General features: G+C 35.4%; 1 protein-coding gene across 1 annotated transcript in view; it reads left to right on the forward strand.

Moving 5' to 3' along the window:
• LOC149780008 (coagulation factor XIII B chain-like) overlaps window positions 1–14,053 on the forward strand; it is a 39,060-nt gene extending 25,007 nt beyond the window's left edge. The window contains exons 13-15 of the mRNA XM_089936731.1: window positions 8,002–8,283; window positions 11,697–11,864; window positions 13,809–14,053. Coding sequence (XP_089792857.1) covers window positions 8,002–8,283; window positions 11,697–11,864; window positions 13,809–13,822 — 464 coding nt within the window. The 3' untranslated portion in view covers window positions 13,823–14,053. The remainder of the gene's footprint in view (window positions 1–8,001; window positions 8,284–11,696; window positions 11,865–13,808) is intronic.
• Window positions 14,054–14,672: the final 619 nt, after the last annotated feature.

The following is a 14,672-nucleotide window of genomic DNA, read 5'->3' on the forward strand; positions in this document are numbered from 1 at the left end:
GAAGTTCTAAGCGCTTTACAATAATAGGTAACATATAAAACACATGCAACGAAAAGATTACAAAAACAAACAATACGAACATATAAAACAAAGAACATGGCTGAAAATAATTAGGGAAGTAAACGTTATTAAATCTTCAAGTACGTTCTTATAGGCTAAATAGGTAAGTTTTAATAGCATTATCGAATACTATCACAGTGTCCTTGTGTTCTAATATTTGTGGGCAAGTCGTTCCACGTTGGGGGCTCGTGATACGCAAAAGGAATGTTGCCCGTATGACTTCGTTTTAACAGCGGGACAAATGAGAATATGAGGGTCTGAAGAAGAGCGTGAGATTCTAGCTGATGTGTATGGACGGGTATGGTCAGATAGGTATATTGGACTATAGACAGTCAGGAAAATGTAGCATGGTGAACAGATTTTGTGTTTGATTCTGGATCGAACGGGTATCCAGTGAAGTGAAGGTTACATATCGGGAGATGGGGTGGGGGTAGGTTTGCTCAATTCTTCGCACTCTAAGGATGACCGGAAGTGACGTGTTTTGAACATTTTAAAGTTTTTGTAGTAGGTATTGAGACAAACCAGATAGAAGTGAATTACAATAGACCAGTCTTGAAAGTAAGAAGGAACAAACAAGTGTTTCCGTGGCATCAACCGAAAGGAAATTGCGAATGTAGCTGAAGCGTCTCAGCTCCAGATGTGCAACATTGCATACGTTCTTTGGTGTAATCTCTGTTTACTGTCGAGATGGACACAAAGGTTTCTTACTGCTAGTGTAAGTATAATGTTGCCGTTGCTGATACTTATTATATGACGTAAAGGATGTGAATGAGAAAGTCATTGAGTGGTGATCAGGACGGCTTTAGTTTCTTCAGCATTCATCTGCCACTTGTTACATGTCATCCATGATTTGGCGTTTGAACTGCACCTCTCTATGCTTTAAAGGTAGCCTCAGCTTCAATTTTGCAGCTAGATTTGTATATTTGAGTATCATCAGCACACAATTGGTGAGATACTTGATGTCAATCTATGACGCTTTAGTGCGGCTGAGTGTATAGAATGAAGAAGATGGGGCCTTATGGAACAACACAACATATTCAACTCTGCCGGAATGTTTCTCATTTACTGACACAATTTCTGTCCTGTTGAGTAAACATGACTTGAACCATAATAAGGCTGCATCTTGAATATCAAAATACATACTGAAGACGGTGAAGTAATATATCAAGGTCTATTGTTTTCACTATCCAAAGCAGAGAGAAATTTGTTAACTACTCCTAGAAGGGCAGTTTCAGTATTACGATGAGGGCGATATGCACATTGCTATAAATACTATTTGAATTCTGATGAGATGTACGTTGGAATAGGACAACCTTTTGTTTTAGATGTTTGCAAATAGATGAGAGGTTAGAAACATGACTGTGTTTTTTGTAATCATTAGGATAAGATGTCAATTTTTTCAACAGAGGCTTAACAATGGCAGCTTTGGAAAATGATGGGGATTCCCCTGATAAGAGAGAGCTATTGATAATATCAGCTAGTGAAGGCAATATTTAATCTATGTACTCAAGTAGTGGGAGCGCTCTTCATTACAATTCTATGAACAAATCCGTAGGGTCAGGTTCGAATGTTGTTAAAGGGTGCATATTATGTATCATAACTATATGCAAACGATGATTCAACTGAAATTGTGTTGTAAAGTTTATGTCTGATGGATTGAAGAAGATATTTGTAAACAGGTCCGGAAGGTTGATCGGAGATAATGTCGTTGGAAGAGGCGTTCATTGAATCCTTGACATTAGCTAGTTTGTAATGTCAAAGAGCTCTTTGCAGCTAGAGCAATCATTGCTTTTAGTACTGTAGTAGGCAGAATTTGCTGCATGAATTATTTCTGTGACATTTTTGTTAGCTGCTCCAATTCTCTGCTTATAAATAGTGAGGATGGTGGTACGCCAATTTCTTTGCTTATAAATAGACTTATGAATAGTGAGGATGGTGGTAAGCCAAATTATTTCATACTTACAGCGTTCTCGTTTAGCAGTGCGAAGCTGGTTCCTAAAAATAATATACCATGGAGAACACTTTTGAGTTGATACTCTGCACCTGGTTGCTAGGTCATTGTTTTAAACAATTAAAGCAAGTCGCAGGTAACACATGTTAGGTTTTCTTGGATGTCATGCGTTAGTTGGGTTCTGTTTATCATATGGAGGTTTCTCTTAGCAGAAAACTGAGTTGGAGGAGTAGGGAGTGTTACGTTGAGATAGCATACGAGGCAGATGTGATATGATGCAAGTTGGTGGGGTATACATAAAGACTGTAGAATATGACCAACAGGTCTGAAAAGAATACAGTCTGAAATATAACTATGTTTATGGGTGGGTTGGCTAAATGTGTGATGTTGAAAATGTGTTCTAATAATAATATTACGAATGAGACTACAATTACTATTACGCCATCTGCAACCACTGCTACTACTACTGTTCCTGCTTATATAACATCAATTACAACAACTGCAACTTCCACTACTGTTGCTTGTGCAACCCCTGAAAATATCACTAGAAACATTACTACTGCTACTACTGTTACTAATATTCCTTATGTTGTTATCACTATCAGTTCTGATACAATGATAGTGGTTCTGCATCTAATATGTTACGACTCTATGATCACACACCAAATAAGAGAAAGAAGCAAAGCTAAATGTAAGGAGAAAGAAGCAAAGCTAAATGTTTTTGTAAAACTTAACAAATAACTTATCAGTGTGATAAATTAAAAAGGTAAGAGGAGCTTACAGTATTATGAATTGAATATAAAAAAAATCCTTTAAAAATTATATTTTGGCCCCAAAGAATCGAATGTTCCAAATGAATTTCAGATCCTTGAATGCACTGGTCTACCAATAGTCCTGATATATCAAAATGGCGCTGTCTAGAACTCCTTTGAATTTTTCACAGTAGTCCCAAAATAATATTTTACTACTTGTAGTACCAATGAATAATTTAAATTAATGTTTCCTCTCAGTTAATATCTAAACAAAACAGTATATTCATCTGAAGACTGATGTTACAAGCAGAACATAAGAAATACGACTAATAAAGCCTGTCTAGGTCCACGTACATTTATACATGAATAAGGATGAAAACGCAGTTTGCTATTACTAGCTACGTGACCTTTCGCAAATATCCCGCATCGTAAAAGAATCCACCTGACCTTACCCATCCAATGGAAAATAACTTCATTCACCTGAATTCACCTGCCAAATACCCCAAAGTTGTCAGTAGGTTTCATTATTAATGTTCGCAAACACCTACGTTAACTACTATTTATCGATCATATACAATCTACATCCTTAATATCTTAAAACAGAATGTTATACCCTTTGGCAAAATCATAACTATCTAATATCTTGACTATACATTATCATTATGACATACAGTCATAAAACACTACACATAACAGAGACTAAATCAAGTTCAAAGAGTTAGACAATCTATCTATCTATCTATCTATAACTATTATAATTACCACTGTCACATTCACTACTACTAAAACTATTTTGATGCATATAATTATATTTATTGCCTCTTGTCCGCTCCGCTTTCCGTGTTACAAATATCTAATAATGCTATTTCAAATACGACTACTAGATCCAACATTATTATGCTGAGCTCCTTACACCTTGTTTGTTGGTTTTAATCTACATCTTTACATTCTCAAAACAAGACATTAGAACAATTTAATCAATTACTATTTGGAATGCTTCCAGTTTCTTCTGCCTCTTGATAGATGGCAGAAAGAAGGTTACTTTAATATATTGCTATAATATAGTCCATTACAAATCATTGAAATTTATTGTAGTCCTTAAGAAATTCAATAACATTTTTCTCTGATTTTTCCTGTAAATTGTAGTATATAGAAAGCAACATTAAAGACTAAACATAAAATGAAATATTTCGTGAGTTTTGCGCTTGACTCTGATAACAAAACAGACAGGTGTGATTCAGTCGGTTCTAGAAAGGTCACCTGCACTAATATGAGACCCAAGAGGGTCTGATTTAACTCACATGGCTTTACATAACGTAATATTTGAACATTTCACAAAGCTGGCGTATATAGTACTGTAAGAACGTACAATATCTCTCAAACTCTGTATCATGCATTATTAAAACTTTGATCAGAACCTGATTGTAAGCAGAGTCACTAGTGTGTGTTGACAAACTCAGAAAATGGATGCAGTATCATTCCATTAATATGCACGAGCCTTTGTCATTAACGAACTCGCTCTAGACTATGACGGTGCGATCACATATCCCAAATGCGATGTGGTTATATGACTTTAGTATGAACATAGCTAAAAAATAAACTTAAAACACAAAACGTGACCATAGTCAGTGAGAAGTGTTATATGGGTCACAGTGTCCTACTTTTATTAAACAATGTAGTACTTATTAAAATGTATTTCCTCACCGAATACCAGTATTTACGTACTGTGCAAACACACTTGTGCTTATAACCTGACATTTGACGAAGAATATGCAACTAATGTACTTGTATGTACAAAGTAATTACTCTAAGTCCACTTTCCAAGGGGTAGGTGTCATGGAAAGCACATTTATCAGTTGGCAAGGACTTAGGAAGAAAGAATTGTTAATATTTACGGAGACAATAGATATGTATGTGGTTTGAACAGTGCAGACGCCGACGTGGACATAGAAACCGACACCGAGGAGGAGGGGAGGGTTAGTACAATATATCTCCTCTGCTTCTTAAATGTGAACTAAAAGGTGGTGACAAATACAGCCAATTAGATGCAAGTTAACGCCATTTGTTTACCTTGATGTCGCTTAGTATCGAAATCCTCAGAGATCTTGATTATATCAACTTATATTCCAACTTTGATCACAAATCAAGCCATAAATGTGGCCTAAGCCTCAGACCATCTATTATCATAGTAATGCGATCTTGGTTGCTAGATCACGTCGAGTTGTCAGCATTGGAAAATCCGGATAATTACGAGGGGCTGTCATGATCCTGACATTCCGATGCTGACAAAAACACGTGACCTAGCAATCAAGACAAGAGCTGTACAGAATCTTATCGAGGTACTTGATTTGGTTAGTTGTGTAACATATACTAATTGTTTTGCTCTGGGGGCATCAAATTCAAAATTTCAGTCGGGATTATATTTTCCGACTATTTGGACATTTACTTACAAATGAGGTTATGAGCACCGCTTGAAAGATAAAATGCATTCTGGATCAAACTTCAGGATTGCAAATGCAATCAAGTTCGCCTTTAAACTTCAGGATTGCAAATGCAATCAAGTTCGCCTTTAAACTTCAGGATTGCTAGGGATGCATAAAATAAAATCCAAATACATAGATGCGACTTTTGTGATCTCTGCTTTGTAGTACGGCACTAACTGGACCAAGCGGATGTTGTTGATTCTGCTCTCGTGGCGAAGGAGATCATAATTATTGAATCTCAAATTTATCCTGAAGATGTGATGACCAGTGAAGACATTTAGAAAATGGCATTAAAGCATAAAATGAAGATAAAATGTTTATTGAGATCGGACTCTTGGTATTTGCATGAAGTGACAAAGAAAACATACGTGATTGGGCCGATCTGCAATTGTCACTTGCACAAAATGGTACAGTCATCCTTTTAAAATATAAGTATTTCCCGAACATGCAAGATAATCTAGCCGGAGTTATGTACATGTTATGTCAAACTTGTTGCCTTATAAGTAAGATGGTGCATCTGAATTTAGAATAAACGCACTGGATTTAATTTAAAATGTTGAAAAATGAAGGAAATCTATAAGCGGCTTCTTGTAGTCGTGCGTCGAATTGTTCTAAACTGCTGTTAAATTCACATTGTGCTTGTGAAAAAGTAAAACAAAAAATGATAAAAATGAGACTTGTGTTGGTGGCTATCAATGTACTTCAAAGGCAAAAAGTTCAAAGGCGTCACATGACGCTTGTAACACAAATCTATCTTGTCTATACATGTATAAATGTGTTGGACCGATTTTCTTTTGAACTTTCTACTCCATGCTAGTTACGTCAGAGCGCATCCCTTACCGATAACATAGGGTAGTCGCTTTACTCAGCGGTTTCCATAAATGAGTGACCGTATGCTGAACCTTTGTCCGCCTTAACACGATAAGAAAAAGTATCTTCTTATACATAGCAGTTCGAATATTCCATTACATGGGCTGATTATCCTGTATTGAGCAGATTATACTATGCCCGACGCATCATAACTTAGTCACACAATTGACAAATCTCGCGGTCCACTTTTTTCGAAAAGAGTAGAATTATCGTTGGTCTATTCTCTCCATAGGTTGCTTGTATCACATGTTTGTGTGACCTCTGACGTCCACGAAAATATAGACCTCGAGACATAGGATCACGTATGCTTGTATATGTGAGAAATGGCCAAATGGGAGATCCGGTTTGTAGCAGTATATTTGCGGCTCTAGTAGCTCTAGAGGCGGCTTCGTAAAAAGACGAAATAGGTTTTATTTGTTATATTACCGATTTGATGCAAGGCTTCGTGCTAACCTTTAACATTGTCTGGTCAGACTAAAGATCTCAGGAATACAATGTAAATTAAATTTGATGTAGTGATCAAAGCGTACGGTTTTCGTCAGGTAGCATTTTAACACCAAAGCTACTACGTTATGGAAGTGTGATTATTCTACCAAGGGAAGGTAACCCACTGTGAAGAGCACATCTAATCGGACTTCCTTGGTTTTTCTTTCATCTCTAGCTAACAAAACGATGGATATAAATAGTGGTTATTTTAGACTGTCCTCAAGTCCATCGTCGTTACTAAGTCATTATTTCATGACGCTCCAGTGAGGATATTGCAACTTATTGATTCATTTAGTTTCTCTTAGTTGCAGGAAGAACTTTAAAATTGTAAGTGCAGGTGTTTCATTAATGCGACGTTGTCGAATATTATTTCCAATGCCTATCTTTTTTATGAGTATTTCACCCTTCCCCATCTAGCCGGTTATTGGCCCGCAAAAACCTATATAATTATTTCTTTCATGCGGTTACCTCAGAGACTCTTTCAAAGGGTCGAAGACTTTTGGGCGGTATAAAAAAGAGGCAATGATGTTCCGATTGGAGGATGGTCAGAGTGAACTTAGTCTTGGTCTGCCCAGACTTTAAGTTCATAGCGATTTTATATATCACTTTGGAACAAATAGGGGTAAAACTGTATCACTTTGCGGATTGATACGTCAAATTGATACATTTCGATCTCGTGATATATTGCGACACCATACTGTGTGCGAAGTACAAAAAAATGGCGATAGACAAATAAACAACTTAATTGATCTCACAACATTCTTCTTGACTGACATAAATTTGTTTGGCTTACCTTGAGAATTTGGAATGTTTCCTTTCAGTTCCACCTTTTATCCCATTCTCTCGTTTGGCTTTCGTTTGCATCTAAAGCATCCTCGTCTCAGAAGGAGACACAGAAGTGATTTGTCGAACTGATTTACATAACATTAATGTAAACCCTTCACCAGAATTATGTGTTAGTGCGAATTATTCACCTGTTCATGTAGGTTAGAAGTATTCTCACAAAAATACAAAATATTTATCCTTAAAAACTGAAATGTACACTACTGACAGATATTTGAACGTTGTAGGCCTGAAGAATCGTTATCTATATTTAGTGACCCACGTTAGAATAACAATAATGGCTGATGTGTCAAGTTAAAATTTATTTTCCTTAAAGTGGTTCCCGAAATAACATAAGCTCAACATCCGAGACCATATTACTAATAAATGATTGGACGGTCCAAATTGCATGCGGTTATCATAGTGTATAATCCATGTCAAAGTGATGTTAAGAGTAATTAGTCAACTGCTCTCGCTTTAAGAATTTAAATTTTTCATATTTAGTACTGAACACACAAATGTATTCCGTGTATAATTGACATAATTCTCTTACTCAATGCAATATTTTTTTCTACAGATGATGACAGCATTAGTTCATGCCATTTATCAAAAAATGAAGGAAAAGTGATCAGATATAGAGATAAATGTTACCTGGCCACAAAATCGACATTCAGATTCAGAAACAATCATGCAAAGGTTTTCTGTCAAAACCTTGGCTCTAACGCTAATCTGGCAATGATTCCGGACAAGGAGACCAATGAGGCTATCAGATATCTCATGAATATGGTGCCTGGAGAAAACAAGTATTGGTTCGGTGCGATGTGGAATGATAATAATTCCAGATGGGTATGGCCAAATGGTATGCACTACTTGTTTTTGGTTTTATAATGTTTTGGTTTAACCATATAAATTAATTGTTATCTACTCGAAGGAATAAAGGAATACACAATGAAAGAGTGTGGCATGACGTATGAGGCGCCATGCTGTCATATGCATACTGCGAATGATCTCGCAATACTGTATGCCGTATATATCAACAATATTACGATGGTTAGTGTCCAGCTTGACGTTGCATCTGATGACCGACAATTTGCTGCTCAGAGGTAAACTGTATCCTTATGATAGTTTCAAGGAAAGGTGATACCAATCTTCGTTGTAAAATGCCTATCTTAATGAGTTTTGTAAAGATGGAAGATACAGATAAGTATGCGACAACGTAGACCTATGTTGAATGTCATCTCTTGTGCCATACTTCCAAGCATTTTGCAAGTCAAAAAGACGGCATCTGTATGTTCTTTCTTTATGGAAACTCTTACTAATATGAACTACAAGCCTGACAAGATTGTATGTTGCGGTTACCTAGAATCAGAATCGAACTGAACGTCTGACAGCAGCTTGTTGGATTCGAAATATCAGACTAGTTAATGATTTCTCATCTATTTTCTGGTATTGCAATCACAGTTTGTTACATTATATGGGACTATGGTTCGAAAGATGGGTACTGCTACAACTGTTGGTTGTTTTGAAGACGGTGGGAAGTATCAAGTTTCCAAAACATTAAGGTGTTTACCAATGTATTAAGGGATGTGTCAGGTAAGAGAGACATACGACCTTCACGTTTTTCTCTTACTTTCTCTAAGGGTACGAAGAACTTTTAACTCATTATATATGGTATTTATTCAAATGTTCATTTGCTGGATTAGCATTGAAATGTTTAATGACATTTTTCGGTTCCCCAATGGTGTTTTTGCATGCATCAGCAGACCATAGTTTGTTGAAACGTTAATAAAAGGCCGAATAATTTGATATTGTCTCCCAAGAAGCACCCGGTAAAGAGAGGTATTGGGTCCACTAATCCGTCAAAAGGATCAGCTGTCAAATTCGATTCGAAGAGGGACTGAAATGTTTCTCAATATGCCTTGTTCAATTTTCATCTCTGTCTTAACACAGAAGCTGGATCTTCGAATACCGTGTGAGATGGTATAGAGTAAACATTATAAATCCAAAGCAGCTGACCTACATATATTGTTAAATATAAATAATTAAACGGTCATAAAAAAAAAACGCGCTGAAGATTTCTAAATCAAACAATGTTTGCACATCTTCAGATCAAATATAACTCATGACGAACCCAATCTCGCTATTTACGTTTCTCAATCGTCTTTTCTGCCGGAGATCAAATATGTAAAGCTTATTTCTTACCGTAAGCTTACTTGTCGCCTGCAAATTAGATACCTTATGTATCAATGTCAAGAAGCCCTAGATTTAATACGAGTTGTGTCAAACACGGATTGAGGGGCAAGCTAAAATGTCTTACTTCGTCTGTGTAGGATTTTAGTAAAATTTAAACTTGATTATGGGTCGATTGTGTGCGGATCGGCTTGTAAATCTTACCTGCACATACTTAATCTGATACATAGAGACCTAAACTTGTCGGGGAGTATTTGGAACTTCCACTCCAGAAAACCTCTGCGTTTGAGACAAATGAATCATCACGTTCAAACTGATCCTTTTATATGGTACTAAACTGTGCCCTAATCCGTCTAATACCACATATTATATAGTTTTTAGGCCCTAACACTAAACCTTGTGTACCCAGAATGCGAATTTAATTTCACCTTTTCGCATGCGAATTCATATTCAGCTAGAAGCGCCAAAAATCAATATTGCATACATTGCTAAAGTATGTATTCCCAAAGCAGATATTTCTTTATCGAAACCTCTCAAAGCAATATTTTATCACTATGCAAGTCGCCAGCAAATTCCTCTCGTGTTTCAGAGTAAATGCAGCGAAATCAGAGCCTTTAGACTGGTTATACGTTCGTGTACTGCGACAATTTAAACAATGAAGACAATCTTGGATCTATCTTTTCAACACCACGTGACACCATATCTAGCTGTTTATATAAAAAGGTTTAACCCATGTTTGAAGGATTGGAAATGGTTAAGCTTTTAATTTACACTTCACACAATTTGAAGATCTTTACATGTTGACTTTAATTTTGGTACCTCATGCTGATGTTTATTTGGAAAATTTTGTTTTCCCAAATTTGTTCCATTCTTTATGTTTAAATCCTTAGAGCTTTACTTTTAATCAGCACCATATAGCTAGTACCGTGTTGACGTGCCAATAATTCCTACTACTACTATTACTAATCCCAAACCTGCTACTTACTAGGTTTGCATAAGACTGACATTTTATGGCACTTACTTATATATGATCCACACGTAAAACCAGTTGACCGAATCCAACAAAAAGCCAAAACTTTGTCCAAGATGCATGTAAAAATGCTATTATTCGGCAGATTAGTTTTCAGTGTAAACGTAAACAAAAATGAGTGCAAAGAGAAAATGGAGAGCATACATAAGTTTGAAGATGCTGAAGGTAATATTTTGGGAAACAGAGTTTATTTTACTCCAAAGTTATCTTTAAAACTTGTCCTTATCATTCTTCTTCTAAGCAATGACCTATTTGCTACCAATACATTGTCTGCGACCTTGCTTTTGTTATGCACCTCTCTAATAATTCACATTTAATCTTAATGCGAAAGTTTTACACTGTATTTATTGTATGTACTTCCGTGTTCTGTTAAAGCCTACCACTAATGTGTAATGGTGACATAGTACTTGTATTTCCGGTTTTGCATGTAGCCCAGCTTCTCGTGCATTTTTTTATTTGTATTTCAATTGTATTTGGGTAGGAACGTTACCCGCTAGTCTCCTCGATAAAGTTTGCATTTAGTACAATTTCTCAGGCACTGTTTACCCCAGACGTCTGCAGCTCGATACGTAGAAACTTTTTGTTGAATGCAATAATACCGTACCAAACGTTGGCCACTGTGACCTACATTATCCCAGCGACTCCGATTACGTTTTGCCGTTATGTCAGTTTCTCATGATTTATTTTCCAAAGTCATTCAGTTTGCCATTTAGATAGGTCATGGTGAGTACAACACTATCTTTATAAAGTGGGTCGCTATTCCTTGGATTTCGTATTTCAGCATCTTCGACTAAGTTTTACATTTAAGTTATTTGCCCAGGCATTATTGGCCGGAAATACAGGCTACTTTGTGCGTGGATTCTTCTTAATAAGCACGATAACACATTACCAGAGTCAGGTAGCTGTGATTATATTTCAACTTCAGTGATTCTGGTACAATTTTATATTTATATGACCTTCTCATGCACATTTGACTACTGTGTGTTGTACTTGTTGTGAGATGCATTCGTGTTATACAGTATGACTACATTTCGAGTTTCATTCCTTGATAGGAAAACCTCTTAATTACACAAACTGGAAGAGCGGAGAAGGGAGCAAGGCTGCAGAGTTTGTAAAATTGGAACATTGTGCCGTGCTGACATCGGATGGGCGTTGGGAAGATACAGTTTGTCGGAACTTTGGTTTCACTGAAGATAAATACAAGGCCATGTGTGAGATAGGTAAGTATCAAACAATGTTCGAGTAAATACATGAGAGAGGACTACCTCTTCTTTGATATGTAAAATATTCAAATGTATGAACCAATAGCTTGTGTATAAAGAGTGTCACATGCAGAGGTAATACCAAATGACTGATAACAATAAGTTTGTTTTCGGACACATTGCATTTTCAGGTTTAAAAGACTGATGCACTTTTGCAAACAGTGTGTGATTCTGAAGAAAGATTCGTCACATTGCATAATTAAACCAATTCCTGCGAACTGGATCTAGTATGCTGAATACAAAAACTGAAGACTGTTAACGTCAAAAGAAAAATCGTTGATTTATTTACACATTTATTTTTCCGATATTAATTTTTTGGACTTTTGGGTTACAGTAAGCCATGAATTCAAAAAGGTACGCAGTAAAATGGTCCAAGATGAATACGACACCGATCCATATAAAGCCTATACATTAATATACATATATAACTATAACCGGCTCCTATGATGTGTCACAGGCATAACTAAATTTATCATAATCTACTTGTTGTTCCTTTTAAATTCAATATTCAGTTTGAAATGTCCAGAACGTAGAGGGTCAACACTAAATTAAATTGTCCTTGGGAATCTAATCACCGTTATTGTTCCCTTAATCTTAGTTAGGCTTTGTTCAAAAGTTTAACTCATCAAAAAGACGTACCGTTGTGGATTTACCACACATCCAAATCAGCGCTGTGGAGAGGTATAATAAAGTGTAACAAGAAGGTTTAATGTATCGTGACACATGTGTGTAATTGTAACGCTGGCCGTAGTGAAATGAATAGCTTATCCAAAATAAGTACATGACTAATATTATTAAAGGTGTTATTGGGGGTCTCTTGCGCATAGTAAACAAGACGTAAGAGATGAATACATGAATGATGATGACAGAAACAAGTAGTGACAAATGCACATAGAATAGATTAGGACAGAAACCATGTAGTGATGCATGCAAACAAAATTGATGATGACAGAAAACAAGTACTGATAGACGCAAATAGGCATGATGAAAACAGGAGATAGGTAGGGATCGATGCAGCTGAATTGAGGAAGTGATAGTTGCACATAGCAACGAGGATGATAGAAACCAAATATCAATAGATGCACAGAGACACGATGATAACAGGAAACAAACGTGACAAACGTGATAATAAATCTTTGCACAGTGTATATTCCAGATTTCAAACTGACACTAAAACTCATTTGAACCGAAATAAATTTATACTTGTTTTTTTAATTTCTAAATTTCTGTGCTAATTAAATTTTAACGTTTTGTAAGTAGGATCAAAATGACTATAACACAAATGAGACTGATCATTATATATATATATATATATATATATATATATATATATATATATATATATATATATATATATATATATATATATATATATACTTGCTGAGAACGTTAGAAGCTGGGAATCCCTAATTGGTGCACAGTAGATATGATTGTACTATTTGTTTTTATTCTGGGATATTTCTTTTTCGTCACAAGAATTAGGGATATTATTTCAAAAGATGCTTTCATCCTTCCATTAAATATAGTGAGTTTTTATTTGATAATTTTTCCTTTTTGATGGTGTTTATCACTTTTTTCCATCATTCACTTATCCACTAAAATATGCACAGACGCCTTGAAATATGTACATTGAATTTAACATTCAGTACAATACTGACCTAAGACCGAGAATGAAACATTTTAAGATTTTGACGATAATGCATAGATGACAGCATATATGGCGTCATAAGATGAATGCATGTTTTAAAGAGTTTTACTTGCCTAAAACCTAAAATGTCACAAAGTAAACAAAATGTATAAATATGATTGTTTTAAGAAGGCTTGTTTTAGAATAGTGATTTCTGTTATTCTGTCTCTTTGTTTAGAAATACAATTACAGTGTGTATTTTGTTTCTTTTTCAGCTGCAGATTGGTAAGCATAAAGAAAGTTCACCAAATGGTGGTGAAGACGTTTGTTGAGTGAAATCAGATCGGACTCCAGATAAATTAAACATCTGGATATGTATTTTATAATGACACTTCCGAATATACAACTCATTGTAAAAACAAATATTGTATGTCCATATGACATACATGCACTACTGCAAAACCTTCTATAAATACTAACATACAGCATTTATTATGAATAAAAATATATCTTTCCTGTCTTTTGTTTTTAACATTCTCTGCATGGCGTGTTGTAACAATAGTATATTGTGTTTTGAAAATTACATGTAACAGGCCATTAGTAGATAAGGGAAGTGATATGAATTTATGGCCTATTACCTTTCCCTTTAACCAATGTCATATAATTGGGCAAACAAATAGCAGAGAGCTTCACAAAGTAAGCACGGTTTATAAAGCACTTCGAGAATTTAAATATTTATATTATTGAACAGACTATTCATCGGAAATGCCGCTTTATCTTGTAGACTAAAAACATGATATTTATTTAACACCAGGGACTACATTGTAAAGCAAACGAAATAAGTAATATATGTGATGAGATACTAAATATATCTAAACAATTAAATAAAACCTTGATGGATTTCCAATTTTATTTAACACCAGGGACTACATTGTAAAGCAAACGAAATAAGTAATCTATGTGATGAGATACTAAATATATATAAACAGTTAAATAAAACCTTGATGGATTTCCAAATTTGGTTGCTTCATCCTTCCAATATCAAACATATATTCACGTGATTCATAAATTTGTATGACAGTAATTATATTTATTGTCCATCTTGAAATGTTAGAGCGATACATGTGCATAAAGCTCCT

This window comes from Sinohyriopsis cumingii, chromosome 16, assembly GCF_028554795.1.
Source record: "Sinohyriopsis cumingii isolate HCF-2022 chromosome 16, ASM2855479v2, whole genome shotgun sequence".
Lineage (NCBI taxonomy): Eukaryota > Metazoa > Mollusca > Bivalvia > Unionida > Unionidae > Sinohyriopsis > Sinohyriopsis cumingii.